The sequence below is a fragment of the Podarcis bocagei genome (assembly GCF_964188305.1).
Source record: "Podarcis bocagei genome assembly, chromosome: Z".
Lineage (NCBI taxonomy): Eukaryota > Metazoa > Chordata > Lepidosauria > Squamata > Lacertidae > Podarcis > Podarcis bocagei.
In genome coordinates, this window is record NC_138140.1 from 7980446 (window position 1) to 7996396 (window position 15951).

A 15951-nucleotide genomic window follows, 5' to 3' on the forward strand; every position below is an offset into this window, starting at 1 on the left:
TCCTCCTTATTGCTCTGACAAACTCCCGCTCCCCAACATTTGTATTTACTAGATCCAGTGTACATTTTGAGGCAGGTTCACAGATGAGCAGTTTTTAGGCTAAATGCAAGGAGACTTTAAACTGGCAGCAACAACAGAGTGAAGGTTCCTTTGAGACACAGAGCTGATAATTTCTGTGTCCTGCACAGCACTTAATACTTATTTAAGGTTTTTTTTAAATAAACTGCTGAAGTAAATTAAAAAATCTAAGGGGTATACATAAAATAGATATTAATCCTATACAGATAAAATTAAAAAAACTGGCATATGTAACTAAATTAGATAAATGTGATATATCAAGTAACTATTATTACTTTATTAGTATTATTTATCAATCATTACCTATTATTAATCATCTATTATTATTAATTAAATGTGTATCACACCCTTCCTTCCAAAGTCCCTCTTACAATTTATTTTTTATAAAATATTATTAAATAAGTATTATTTATTAATTATTGCCACAGAGTGGCTCTTTGGTGGTGGAGCTCACAGTTATGGAAAGTGCTCCCTGCAAAGGCTTGCCTTTTTATTATTTGTTTGTTTGTTTGTTTGTTTGTTTAGAGTATTCGTACCCTGCTGTTCAACCAGAAAGGCTCCCAGAGCAGCTTACATGCAATCAAAACAAGACAGTCCTTACCCACAAGGCGCACAATCACAAGGGAAAAGGAACAGGGAAGGAAAATCAAAATCGAGACACCAATTTCTGTTCCTAGAATGACCAGCTGGCACAGTTTGGGGGCAGGAGGTGCTTGGTTGAGCTGGGTCTCCAGCAAAGCTGATGAAATGAGCCCTGGCTCTGCCAGTGACTCTGGTGCAATGGCTGCCCCCAGGTGACAGTTGAGGGGAGAGGAGGTCTACTGCTTATATTGCATACCCCTCAACTGTAAAAACAAAACCACCAGAATGCCTATATTACGCAAATCCAATTGAAAAAACACGTGAACTTAACAGGCTGTATGATAACAACTGGCACTGTGGGTTAAACCACAGAGCCTAGGACTTGCCGATCAGAAGGTCAGCGGTTCGAATCCCCGCGACGGAGTGAGCTCCTGTCGCTTGGTCCCTGCTCCTGCCAACCTAGCAGTTCGAAAGCACGTCAAAGTGCAAGTAGATAAATAGGTACCGCTCCAGCGGGAAGGTAAACGGCGTTTCCGTGTGCTGCTCTGGTTTGCCAGAAGTGACTTAGTCATGCTGGCCACATGACCCGGAAGCTGTACGCCGGCTCCCTCGGTCAGTAAAGCAAGATGAGCGCTGCAACCCCAGAGTCGGTCACGACTGGACCTAATGGTCAGGGGTCCTTTACTTCTCAAAAATTAGATACAGCTTCTCATAGTGTAATAATATTCTAAGTGTCTAATGAAGATGATAAAGTTGGTAGACAAAAGAAACTGGCACTGGTAGATGCTGAAACAGACATGTGCCAGCATCTGCCAGTGCCAGTTTCTTTTGTCTACCAACTTTATCATCTTCATTAGACACTTAGAATATTATTTCATGTCACTCTCCTAAGGAATACGTCAGACAGAAAAATACAAGAGAAGATGAAGAAATTAGAAATGAATGTATTACAGCACTGACGAAATAGGATTTGTATTTTGTGCATACTGGACTTGGTGGTCAACTGAATAAGCTACATTTTAATATATTATGTCACGATGTTGATTTTGACACTATGAGAAGCTGTATCTAGTAAATACCCCTCAACTGTGCCAATTAAAAAGGGACATCCCATTTTTGTGCTCTCATATGAGAGCATGGCACCCAAAAATGCACAAGAGCATGGTGCCCCAAAACGTGTGAGATCATGAACTTCCACAAGATTGCAGAGTGCAAAAACACATGCTTTGGAGCTCCGTAGTCCGGGGCGGGTAACATGTCTCGCCCAGCAGCACATCTCAGTTTTGGGTCTGGACATGTTGGAGGGTATGATATTGTGATCCTTTGGGTGCCAGCTGAGAACCTTGTACTCCAAGGTCTTTGTGGTGCTCCAATGGATGCCTGCAGGGGCTAGGGGCTCAGTTGCAGAAGATACAACCCTTCACCATTATAACTCACCAATGCAGGCAGGGTTGCATACGCAGCCCAGTTGAAACAAGCCAAATTCAAGTGTAGAGAATTGGTCTAGGTTGAAACATAATCCAGAGACAAAGTTAGGTAAGGCAGTACAATTAAGAGCCAGAGATCTGTGTGGTTTTCAGCACCTGGAGGCTGTGGAGGGTGACCTTATAGATGCTTCCCTTCAAAAGTACACCCAAGCCATAGCTATTGGCAGTGAAGTATAGGGGATTGCTTACTTATGAGCAGACCAGCAACTCTGGGTCCATAGATGCATACAGTGTCTGTTGTTCTTCAACCTGAACCTGAAGATTTTGGCACCAATGCTTTTGAGAACCGGTGGTTCCAAGTTTTCATCACCAGGTATCAACTTGGAGGGACCTTCAAGGGGATCCCCAGCATTGTATTCAGGGGCCTCAACCTGTAAGATGTTTGATTCATCCCTTGGCATTGTGTAGGGCTAGGCATGAGTCTTAATTGTAATTTTTTAGCGCATTTCAGTTCTCCAGCACTTAGAGCTTTTCCTGCTGCTGGTTTTATGTAGATTTGATGTTTCTTGTGTTGGTGTAATAATTATTTCTTCTGATTTTATGTTGGTGGTAGTAATTATTGCATTCATATAGTTTTAATTTATTTGTGGATGTATTTTTTCTTTCACTGAATTTTAATGTTTTGAAAACCACCTAAGGATTTGTTTGATGAGTGGTACTGAAAAGTCACAAAGAATAAAACCTTACAACAACTTTGTTGTGGAGTAGGCTGTAGCTGAGGGGTAGAGCATCTGCTCTGTATGCAGAAGGCCAAACATTCAGTCCTTCACACCTCCATATAAGGTTCAGATAGACTGCTGCCTGAAACCATGGAAAGCCACTGCCAGTCAGTGTAGATAATATTGAGCTAAATGGTACATTGGTTTGACTCAGTATAAGGCATCTTCCTGTGTCAACCCAGACCATTGTGTCCAAGTGGTATGACGCATAGACCATGACAAATGATGCTGTTGTCTGTGAGTGATGAACACATGTTTATTCAGCCTTCCCTGACCTGATGTCCCCCCAGAGGTTGCTGAACTACAGCTCCCTGTGTTCTATGTTACTACATACTCTAGCTCTCTAGGGTGTCATAAGAGCATGAGAAGAACCCTGCTGAATCTTGTCAATGGCATATCTCACTCCACATCCTATGGGAATCCTACAAACAGGACGTGAGTGCTCTCCCCACTTGTAGCTGGCAATTCCCAGCAGCTGGTGATTCAGAGGCATACAATCTCCAACAGTGAAGGCAGAACTAAGCCATGATGGCTAGCAACCCTCCTGAAGATGCCAACAACTAAACCTGGATACTTCTGCATGCAGTGCATTATGACCTTTACAGCAAAACAAGTTCTTTCCCAAACACTCTGACTGGTTGTGGTCAGCATCACATAAAAGACAATATCATAGATCCCAAACCCTGCTGCTGCTTTAACCTCAGTGTGCAAAAGGAACACAGCCAGGGGGGTCTTGGTGCAAGGAATATAGATGCATTTGAAATTATTCACCCCTGTTGTAAATCAGGTGAAATTCAGTTGAAAATGCCACTTCGCCAGGCTTTTCCAGTCTTACTATAAGTTGCATTTACAGCTGAATTTGAGGAAACCACTTGAAGCATCCTTTGTGTGGAGCTATTTTCATTGCTTTGGTTGGATTTCCTCCTTGCAAACAGCAGAAAACCTGTAAATTTTGAGAATACACTTGATTTGCAATGGGGTGGAATAATTTTGATTGCAAATGTAAATGCTTGGCTTATTTTAAGAGTTACCCTCTCATCTCATTCTACATCCTTTTGGAACTTGAGGACCAGCAGAAGAGGGTTTCTCTCATTCTGTGCCTTGATCATTCCATGTGTTTCCTCTCCAGTGAATTCCACTCCTCTAAAATTCTTGTTCGGTACTAGGACCATTTATCAAACTAATTCCAGGATTGGAGCACAGGCATTTTTATCTCAGCTTTCATGGCTGCCTTTGTTTGTTTGTTTGTTTGTTTGTTTGTTTAAAAGCAGTTCTAAACCACTTTGTGTGTTGTTGTGGTGTTATAAACCTCTAAGTGGTGCACACTATGTGCAATATAAAAACAATATCCATTAAAACAAAAATATAGCCTAAAGTCATTAAAAGAGCGTACAAAAATAAAAGCAAATAAGAGAGAGACTCAGGAGATTCATACACACAATTCACAGACCTTCCAATGGTCCCTATTTTTCAGGGACAGTCACAGATTTACAGAAGCCATCCCAGTTTCTGATTTGATCCCAGAATGTCCTGCTTTTCCTTAGGATGTCCCTATTTTCATTGGAGAATTGTTGGAGGCTATGGAATTATGCGACCCCTGAGTCAAGAAGATAAGTAACATCTGAAAACAGCCATGTGCAGGCAAGTTTTTCAAATGTTTAATATTTTATTATGTTTTTATATATGTTGGAAGCCACCCAGAGTGGCTGGTTAAACCCAGTCAGATTGACAGGGTATAAATAATAAAATCATCATCATCATCATCATCATCATTGAATAGGATGTCCTTATTTTCATTAGAGAAATGTTGGAGGGTATGAACTCAGGGTCCAATCTTAGGGGCCAGTGAAAGCCTGGACAAAAATATTAATCTTTACAAGGTATCTGCTTTTAAATGGTTGTAAATGACAGAGGGAAGAGCATTCCACAGTACAGGGACAATAGCAAAATATACCCATTCTATAGTCACTGCCCTATGATATTCTGTAGGGTGTAATGCCATGAGAAGAATTTCCCCAGGTGATCTAAGTGACTTAATAGGTCTGTGCAGGGGAAAGAGGTCTTTCAGATTGCCTGGATTATCTGTTAACCTTTGAGCATGATCTAGTGGCTGTTTGGCGGTCAGTGCAGCAGAGGTATAATTTGTGCACATCCAAGTGTTCCACTCAATAACCTGACCACAGCATTTCACTTCAGCTGCAACTTCCAAGGGAAGCCCTACATAGAGTGCAATACAGTAGTCCAACAGAGAGATTATCTATACAGTCATACCAGGTTAGAGCCGCTTCAGGTTGTGTTTTTTCGGGTTATGGACCACCGAAACCCAGAAGTACCGGAACGGGTTACTTCCAGGTTTCGGCAGTCGCACATGTGCAAAAGCACATGTGCAAAAGCGCCAAATAGCAACCCGCGCATGCGCAGATGCACAGACACGGGTTGCAAATGCTGCGGGTGTGAACGTGCATCCCGCATGGATCACATTCTCCACCCAAGCGTCCACTGTATATCTGAAGGGTTTTCATGGAGAAAACGGATAAGACTGTTCTGTCGCTTCAGAGGGCAAGAGTAGTTAGTACCAATGTGCGTGAGCTGCACAGAAGCAGACTTCAGCTAAATGTTCAGAGGATCTTCCTAATGGCAAAGCAGTGGAACAGACCATCTTGCAAGGTAGTTGGCTCTACTTGGCTAAAAGATTGGGAGCTCCCCCCGCCACCTCACTGTGGACAAAATCCTAAATCTGAACACTCCTTGCAGAAGGGAGCCTGCAATTTCTCTAGGACAATCCTTCTGCAGCCTCACAAACTTCTTGAATTGTCCAAAGTCTATTTTTGTAGCAGGTTCTTTGTCAACCATTTCCTTATTTTTATTCTAAAAAGGAGCTGACTCACCGATTAGGGCTGAACAAAGCCATTAACATGCAGTGGGGTGGGGGAGGGAGGGTGAAAGAACAACTAAAATAATAATAATCATATCAGTGTCCAAGTAACGGGTTCCACCCTTTCCTCTGTGCAGTTAATTTTTACTACATCTTTTGGTAGGAATTCAGCATGGAATTTTTCCTGGCATTAATCCCTCAGGTTTCCCTTTTCTGTGTTAGGCAGTTTTATATTTTGGTAAACTCCATCTATTAATAGCTGCCTTGTGTGGCTATTAAAAAACACAAGCACTTGCTTAGTAGCCGAAAATCACAGGCTGCTCAAGCTGACAGCTGCAAATGGGGAAAGGCGGACTTGAAGACTGACATCATGATGTGAAGCACCTTCCTGGCTCAGAATCAAAACAAAACAACAGAGGAACCTATCTTTAGCATGAGAGGCACATTCCATCTGGGCGACCTTGCAAGGGTCACATACCCGGGGTGGGCAGAACAATGAATGTAAACTATCACTTTGTACAGTTGACTAATTTCTGTATAAACCCCTCTCTACCCACCATACAGACAAGCAAGAAGCATTATTAGAGTTTGAGGACACATTCCAGCCAGGCAAAAATACTCAAGGAGGGTGGAAAGCAGGGGCAGTAAGGTGGGTAGTCTGGGGAGAGTTCCCAAGGACCAGGTAGAGAAGCCCAGGGGGCTGCAATTCAGTCCCCAGGTTGGAGCTTCCTCATACAACATAAACAACTGCCAACTTGAAAAGGGGGATGGAAATGCCACTTACCTATCAAAGAGGAGGTAAATGTTCACACTGAGGAAATCAGAACCCATTAAACTTGCATGTTACAGTTTGATTCACTATACAATTTGCCCAAATTTTATCTTGCCAACTGTAGGGTACATGCAACCCAGCAAGACTCTGACTTTTTAAATTTTCATTTTGCAGGTCTACTACAATTAGGAATGGGCATTTCTGTCAATTTCAGTTTCTTTCCCCCACTCCAGCCTGAAGTTGAAGGGAAAAAAAGGAACTGCAGCCCTCCAGAGGTTAATGGACTCCAACTCCCATCATCAGTGACAATTGGCCATGCTGGCTGGGTCTCATAGGACCCTGGGCTTCCAACAATATCTGGATACCAGTTACTGGAAACCACGGGAGGGGAGAGTTCTCTTTTGCTTGGATCCTGCTTGCAGGATGCTGGACTTGATGGGCTATTTGCTCTAATCCAGCAGGCTCTTCTGTTTTTTTGTTAATTGCATGGTGTACATGGAAAGTGAGATGGCAGAGGAAAGATGGGTTGCTCCATCACTGCTTTGGGTCCAGCACAAAAGCCAATCAGGGAACAAATTCTCCCCCTTTTCTGTCCTCAGCAAAAGAAAGGCAGCAGACAGTTGGAAGATGAATGGAGAGCCCCCTTTGTCCATCCTCTTCCAGCCCTCCACAGGCCAGTAAAACATTTTGCAGGCTAGTAACTTCTCTGAAGACTTTATTTACAAGGCTGTGCTAAAGCTCACATCAGCTAATAAATACATGTGTACTTCCAACTGACAGTTATTGCTAAAGACAAAGCCTTGCAAAGGAAAAAAAAACAGCCTTTCCATATTCATCTCCTCATACAAATCTCCCTCTTCACATGACTCTTCTGAGAGATTGTTCCTGAGCAAGAGAAAGCTCGTCAAAGCTTTTGTATGGCTTATGTTTTAACATTCTGTTTGAGTTTATGGCTGGCATAAAACACTCATAAAAAGTTACACATCCCCTCGCCCTGGGGAGCGATTCTGTTCTGTCGACAAAGAAGATAATATTCTTTGAATACCTCTAGCCAAGGCACAAGGGTGTGCATGAGAGAGCAGGTGAAATAAAACAGCGCCAAGTGACTCTTAACTCAAGGATGGAGATATTTTTCAAAATCCTGCTGGTTCTAAATCTAGGCAGAAAAACCATCATGTTTTCTTGATTAAGCACCACTCTCAATTAGAGGCCTCCCCTGCAAATAAGTGGCTTTCCAGCCAGCTGTATCAGAAAGAGGTGAGATGGTGAGGCCCACCCCACAGCCTCAGCTGGGACTCATTACTGAACGCTTCCTCCCTTCCCCAACCTGCCTATATCAGCAGCACTTCCACTGGGCTGAGAGAGGCAAGACAGAGAGGACCACACCACTGGTTGAGCTGGGAGTGGCTGCCGCTTGACTGCTCCCATCCCAGAACCACCTCTGGCAGTGTCCACCATGGCCCCCGTCAAAAAGAACTGCTTCTTGAGCAGCTGACCCTACTTACACAATTCATACAAAATCCCACACAAATACAGTGGTACCTCTGGGTGCAAATGGGATCCGTTTCAGAGCCTCATTTGCATCCTGAGTAGAACAAACCAGCGTCTGCGCATGTGCGGGTCACAATTTACTGCTTCTGCGCATGATGTCATTTTGAGCATCTGCGCATGCGTGAGCGACGAAACCCAGAAGTAACGTGTTCCATTAATTCTGGGTCGCCGTGGAGCGTAACCTGAAAACACTCAACCTGAAGCGACTTTAACCCGAGGTATGATTGTACAGGGAAACAAATTTATATACATGTCCTCAAGCAAAACCTACAATTCACCCTTAGTTTTTAAACTCATTATAAACCCAGGCTTGCCTCAACCAAACTTCCTTAGATCTGTGCCCCCACCTCCAAGCCCCTGCTAATTTGTGCCAAGATATATCTCCTCCACTCTAAGGGCCCCATCATGGGCACATGAAGATGTCAGGTTTGTACACCAATTCCCAAGAAACTTTAAGGAAGTTTTCAAGTGTGTGCAAAACGGCCCTCTGAGCTGCTCATCAACCCAAACCAAACCAACTAAACAGACTGATAATGAGAGCTAGGAACACAAAATGCATTTCCTCATGCATTCTAAAACTGGATTCATTATGAGTCAGTTTAAAAGAGAATCATTAAATCAATATGAATTGTTGTGGGCATGGGAAGAGGTGTTGGGGTGAGGGGAATATGAATGAGGGGAACATAGGCAGGCCTGGTATGATTAGAAGGACCGTATATGCTCAGCAGTGTGCCTACCTGTGAGGAGAGTCTGGATCAAAGCATGTCTTGGTGACATCAGTTATCTCTGGGTTACAGCAATCCCCACCATCAAAGCTGTACCTCTCAAAGTTACAATCCATGTCGCACACACCATTCTGCTTCTTCTTGTTGAATGACGAGTGTCGCATGTGCCGGCAGTCCCCTCCATCGTACCCGGTTAAGGTATGGTTGCACTCAGGGTCACAACTGTCATCTCCAATCTTGCTAATTTCACAGTTGGCCAGGATCAGGCGATGCCGGAGGGAAGAGTTCTTTACTTCCAGCACCTCCAGTTCCCATGTGATATTGTAAGGGCTGAAGGCATCGTTCAGTTGCTGGTGTTGAAATTCTATCTGTTCACGGCTAACCGTTGGGTTGCGATGGTGGTCATCATAGATATTCACCACTCGGTAGCGGACTACCTTTTTGTGACGGAAGTTTGGGAGCTTGTTGTAGCTGGCAATGACCTCTTTGTTGTCGCACACAGTTTGCCCACATAGAGGAGGATCAAGGCTTGTATCCAGCAGGTAGCCAGGGTGGGAAGTGAATTCGATCTGAGGAAGACTAGGGCTGTCTTTCATCGGAGACCAGATGCTTTTCACATTCAGTAAAGTCTCCTGAAAAACGAGCTGAGGTAGAGGAGCATCTGCTTCATGAGACACCATGGCCATGTCAGACAGAATCTCCTTCTGACACCGGGCTGTTCTCCAAAGGCTGAAATGTTCTACGTAGCCTCGGTAATTCTGATTCAGGGCATTCCCACCAAGCATGAGAACTTTGCATTTCAAGGTCAAAGGGCTAAAGATGTTCCCTACCTGCTCCCCACTGGTGGCCACTTGAGCACCGTTCACATAGAGTTTCATCAGGCGTCCATCATAAGTGACAGCTAGGTGAACCCACTGGTTTGCGAGGTAGTTACGATGATCTGTGATGGTGGTAACCTTCCGGGCACGGTCCGTCTTCAAGGAAAAGAAAAAGCGGGGTTCTCTATTCCCCTGGTCACTGATGGTGTTAATCCCCAGGACCCATCCTCGGTCACGGGTGGTGTAAGAACATTTGTCATATAGTCCTAAGTGCCCCCCACAAAAAGAGAGAGAGAGGAGAGAGATAAACAGAAGTAAATATGAGTGATGACAGCACAAAATTTACAAAATTTACATCGATCTACAAAAGACAGCAATTTTCACAATAAACCAGTTGGCATGAAGACAAGGAGCACTGAACCCTTTTGTGAACACGTGACCATAAATGGGAGAAATCATTTCAATATTGCAGCAAAAGGTCAAGAACTTCTAGAGGCATATGACGTAAATGGGACACCCAATTCTTTGTCTAGGGGCCAGAAATCCTTTGCAATTGCTTAGTGGTGAAATTACAGTAAGAAATCTCATTAACTTCACTTGAACTGTAAGCTTGACGTCACTAGTTTGGACCAAATCCTCACAAAACACATGCATTTGTTAATTCTTAGCACCCACACAAAATTAAAATCCCCTGAGTTCACGGGGGGGGGGGGTTGAGAAGGAACAGTCCATGGTTGCTAAACCTTTTTTTTTAAAAAAATAGGCTGTACCATAGAAGCATGCTTATCTAAGTTCCTTTAACAGATGAAACCACATTGCATCAGAAGTAATCAGATAGCAACAGAAAGAAAATCTGGGGTTTCTTTTCACAATAAACCCTGCTAGCTGGTGTAGTACTATTTTGGAAGGAATAGGTGTAAATGTCTTACAGAGGGCACACCAACTCATGGTAGATGGGATTTCTGCACCAATCCACCCAAATCTCAAAACCATATTAGGCAAACTCACGGAGGATAAAACTCTTAGTGGCCTTCCAGTTATAATAGTCATATATTACCTCTAATATCAGAAGCAGCATGTCAATGAATACTAGCTACAGAGCAACCAAACGCAAGAGAGAAGGGACTGTGGTTCAGGGGTTAGAGCATGTCAAAGGTCCCAGTTTCAATCCCTAGCATCCCCAGGTAAGACTGGGAGGTGCTCCTTGCTTGAAATCCTGGAAAGTCTCTGCCAGTCAGTACAGGCAATATGAAGCTAGTTGAACCAATGGTGTGACTCAGTATAAGAGGGTTTCCTAAGTTCCTAGTGTGCAAATGAATGAGAGGGAAGTGGAAGGAGTTGTTGGCTCCAGATAATGCCTGGCAAGCAAATCAAAATATCAATGCACACATCTGCTAGATAGCCATAAGACATAGATATTAGGGTTGTCATATGTCCAGAATTTCCTGGACATAGCCGGAATATGGCAGTCAAATGGAGTGTCCAGGTGGAAATTGCTTAAATGTCTGGATTTTCACTTTTTGAAATATGGCAACCCTATGGATATCCTATGCAAACTCATGTGCATAGATACAAAATGACAGCGCACAGCTTACCCTTCATTCTCCCCACCAGACAGACAGATTCTCTGCTTCAAAAGGCAGCGTAAGGTAGACTAGTGCCACATTTACAAATTAATGGCTATGGCTCTTGGCAGCTACAAGCCATTATGACTGTATCTAACCTCCAGAATCAGAGTGAATGTCCTTCTGAATAACAGTTGAATGGGGAACAAAAGCAAAGAAAAGGTGACTGCATTCAGGTCCTGCTGCAGGCTTCTCATAGGAGTCTGAGTTGGCCACTGTGAGAACAGGATACTGGATTAGATGGGTTTTTGGATTAACCCTGCAGGGTTCTTCTTAAACTGGCTCATGCTCTCCTTCTTCCACCCCTCTCCCACCCCCAACTAAGCCCTCACCTCTGCACCCTATCCTTCCCTTAACTGAAGCCCACTGCCCCTTTGTGTTCTCAGCATAATCACTCAATCCCTCTCTATCAACAATTGTGGACTCGGAGACCATCAGCTGAGCAAAGGTTATCAGAAGAGTAATTCCTCCCTCCCCCCCATTCCCAGACCAGCTCTGTGAAGTGTTATTTTTGCTAGGGGCTCCTTCTTGTCCCTTCCCTTCTTGCCTTTGCAAGGGAGGTGCCAGCTAGGTAGTATTCCTCTGTCAAGTGCATACACTTAAACAAACAACAAAGCTAAATCACATCTCGAGACCAGATTGGAGCTGGACACTGTGACTGCTGATCATCAGTATGGTGCAAGGAGGGGAGGGGAGACAAATGAGCGGCTTTGTCCTGGTATCTGAATTAAAGCTGAGGCTTGTATCCAATACTGGTCCTATTCAAAGTAGCAGATCATGGGTAGGCAAACTAAGGTCCGTAGGCTGGTTCAGGCCCAATTGCCTTCTGGATCAGGCCCATGGATGGTCTGGGAATTGCCGCATAGATTGCCAGAGTGCACATTCTTTCCCTCTCCCTCACACGGCAGCGGTGGTGGCAGCGCCTGCTCCCTCCCTCCTCTGGGCTTCTCCCTGCCCTGACTAGAGGAGGAAGGGGGCTGGGCTTTGTCGGTGCCAGCAGCAGCAGCAGCGCTCGAGTAGCTGCGATTTTAAGCAGCCCCTCTCCAGAGCCTTTTAGCGCACCGCTCATCATCCCTCTGCTGCCGCTGCCAGCCTCTGCTGCTCACAAGACACAGGTAAGCAGCCACCGGGGCTGGTGGTGCTCTTGTATCATTCACCCCCCCTCAAAATATAGTCCAGCCCCCCACAAGGTCTGAGGGATAGTGGACTGGCCCCCTGCTGAAAAAGTTTGCTGACCCCTGGAGTAGACTCTTTGGATTGCTATTTTATTACTTTTTAAAAAATGCATACCTGCATATATTCCAAAATGTTATCCAATCCACTGCATCTGACTCGGGGTACACCCACTGCAAATGATGAACACGGCTAACTTAGTTCCATTATTTTTAATGGGTCTACTCTGAGTAATTGGATACAGCCCACTGAAACTGATGGGCTGTATCCAATTTTGTCCTACTCAGAGTAGATCACTGACACTGATGGACGTTGCTAACTTAGGTGCACTCATTTAAATTGTTATACTCTGAGTTGAACTTGGCAGTATACAACCCATTAATTTCGATAGAGTTGAATTAATTTTGACTCAGAGAAGACTACTTTAAATGAATGGCCCTAAGTTAGTAATGTACATTACTTTCTGTGGGTCTCCTCTGAGTAGAACTGACACTGAATATAACCTATAGTGTGTATCAGGCATGGGAAGGTTACTGAAGCTACAAAAATGAAAAAACTGCAGGGTTCGACATACCCCAGTTGCCTTCTCGCTGACAATTTCAGTTTCTCTCAGACTCCATCTTTCCTTGCAGACTTAAGTTCTGTTAGTACCTGGGCAACTGACATGAGTGAGCAAGCCAGTCAGCTGATTGCAGTTTTTCATCTAGTCCAACCCCACTGCAATGCAGGAACCACGGGCTTTTGTGGTGGCTTTTTGTTTTGTTGGTTTGGTGATATGTTATGTTAACCTAAAAGTACATTGGGAAATGTCCCTGAGTGGTAAGATCGGAAGCAGTGGGTTCAGGTCTCCTTCCTGGTATGCCCCTTTTATACTTCTCAACCCACCCCAGGCTTGAACATGACTGGGGATGATGAGATCTCTTCTTTCTTACCACCCCCACTTTATGTTGCATATTTTTGTTATCTAGTGTGGAAAACAAATTATGAGATCAATACCAGCACCCCAAATGCATGCACAAACCCACACACCACCACTGGGTTGATCTTGGCCCTTTGAAACTGGAAATTAAAAACCACAAAATTCTTCTAGAACATAATCCAAAGGATCTACAAATTGTGAAGCTGGTGGAAAAGAAATTCAATTCAGTTCACATGCAAAGGCAAACCTACCTCATTCATACTTTCTGGAACAATACATGAACCACAATGCGGCCAGCCTTTGAAATTTGCACTGCTCTGAATTTTGCAATGCAGTTTTCCAGCCCAGCAATGTGTACAAAAATGCATATGCTAGATTAAAGTGTGCTGTGCGTACACATTCATACAACAACATATCAACATAAAAACTACATAAAAATGTCTAATAAGTTTGGGGAAATTGCCTATTAAGATAAATTTGCACTAAAATGCTGATGAATTTCCATGAGGATTGTGTGTTTTTTGGAGAGAGCCCTTCATATACTGGGTAGACCTCTGTAAAGCAGGGCAGTGGGGCTGCTCTGTAGCAGTGGTGCATTTTATGCTCTGTGGTCCATGGGCTCTGAGGAAGAATAAGCTCAAAACCAAACCGCAATGGAGGACCAGACAAGTGTGGCTACTCGCTATCTGTTGAGGCTTAGTGCTAGGTACAGGATCAGGTCCCCCAGCTCCACATGTCCTTTCCAGGCAGTACAATCATAGTTTTGTAAGTTCTATCAGAGCCATAATTGGGCCCCTTCCAGCTCTATGGTTCTATGATTTCTTAGTGCCAGGATCATCTTCAGGGATCTCAATGAGAGATATGAGGGATTCAGGGATAACGTGGCCAGTGTGAGATTAAACCCTGTGGCGGCTCCTAGGCAATTCAAATCTCGCACACACACCCTCAAAAATTATCTCTAATACATTTTTGTAATTTTCTTTCAAGATCAAATCACCGTTATTTTGACCTGTTGTTACAGGGCCCCTAAAAGATGTGGGGCCCATAGGATGGTATCTACTCTACCTATTTGGTAATCTAGCACTGGATGTGGCCATTGGAGGATGGCTTGAGAAGGACACAACAGGCATGTGGCCTGCCAGCCCCTCACTGCTTTTGCAAATCTCACAAAGCAGTGCTGGGCTTGCTGGGCACTGTGAACGCACCCTTCAAAGCAGTTGGCCAGCCAGGCTCCCCAGTGCATGCCCAGGCTGGCAGCGCAGCGTGGCCCCACTTTACTGCAGTGGGTGGGGATTTTCATCCAGGTTTTCATGCAGAGGCTCTCCTAGCCTTGCCTTGAGATGCCAGGGAATTGAATTTGGGATTTTCTGAATGCAAGGCAAATTCTCTGCTGCTGAGCTACAGCCCCTCTGCTCCTCTTTCACACTCCACGAAGCCACTTTTCACATTCCATTTAATTGCTTCCCCTGTGCTTATTTAAGCTCCTGAGCCTCAAGAGGCCCCTCAATAGGCCCTGTGACAGCAGCTGCACCCCGACATGCTTCTTGCTGTACTGGCTGAGCAGCAGCAGCAGTCTTGGCTGCTGAAGAGGTGGATTGGAGCCACCTTAAAGAAGCAGAAATTCTGGAAACTGGTCCAAGGAGCAGCGGTATAGCATGGGTTGCTGGAACCCAGGATGTGGCAAGTGTTGCACACCCACACACCCCGTTGGACTGGACAGCTGGGGTAGGGACGAATGCCAGGGGTGTGTGCGCAGAGGGTGTGAACAGAGCCCATCTCCAACAAGCTCTCTGCCCGCTGCCTCCATCCACCTGACCACTAAACCAACCTGTCTGCTGCCACGCCTCAGCTGCCAGGGCTCCATGCCTGTCATGGGGGCACCTGATTTCCCCCCTCAAAAATGTGCACCCTGGGCCATGGCCCCCTCCGCTACACCTTTGCCAAGGAGAAATTGGTATTATTTCAGGGACTGAGGTCTCACTCCCGGGTTGTGTCCTCTTTCCATATTTTCTGATCAAACATGTTATTTACACACAATTCATTATTGCATTTTTGGTTAGCACCCACAACTGGAAGGATGCACATAATCTGACTTGAGAGGCATGGTGCAAAAAGCGTTTATTGAGGGTAGGGTGGGAATTAGCACATCATTTAAAGGTACAAACAGGTAAAGCTGCTCTTGAGGATTTTGAAACTGTCTGGTGGCCATTTATTAATCATATAAGCGATTCACACTGAAATTGTATCTCTTCCATCACAGGCCAGGAATTGATGTCTAACCTATCCTTAGCTGTATTATGGCTGGAAAGTGACCCAAACTCAAGAATTAAACACAGGGACTTAGTTTTTGTTGTAGTTAGCAGCAGTGCAACTGGCTGTTGTTATTTCACTGGAAAGCCAAATCAGAGCCTCAAATGGAGACCTGGATTAATTATATTTGGGACACAACTCTCTCAGATTACTTTCTGGAGAGAAAGAGAGTTATAAGGGGAGTCTCAAAAAGGGACAGGTCTGAGGAGGCTTGGTTTCTGTCTACTCCTTCATAAATAAGGGACAGCAAACTCTCCACCCCCAGTCTCTCAAACCCCTGTGCAGAGAGGCCCCGAGGTCCCCGTAAGAGGAATAAA

At 44.5% G+C, this 15951-nt stretch overlaps 1 protein-coding gene across 1 annotated transcript in view; it reads right to left on the bottom strand.

Moving 5' to 3' along the window:
* The window catches only part of PAPPA (pappalysin 1), a 246209-nt gene that overhangs the window by 204871 nt on the left and 25387 nt on the right, over positions 1–15951 (bottom strand). Inside the window, exon 2 of the mRNA XM_081179613.1 lies at positions 8802–9873. Within this exon, the coding sequence (XP_081035739.1) occupies positions 8802–9873 (1072 nt within the window). The remainder of the gene's footprint in view (positions 1–8801; positions 9874–15951) is intronic.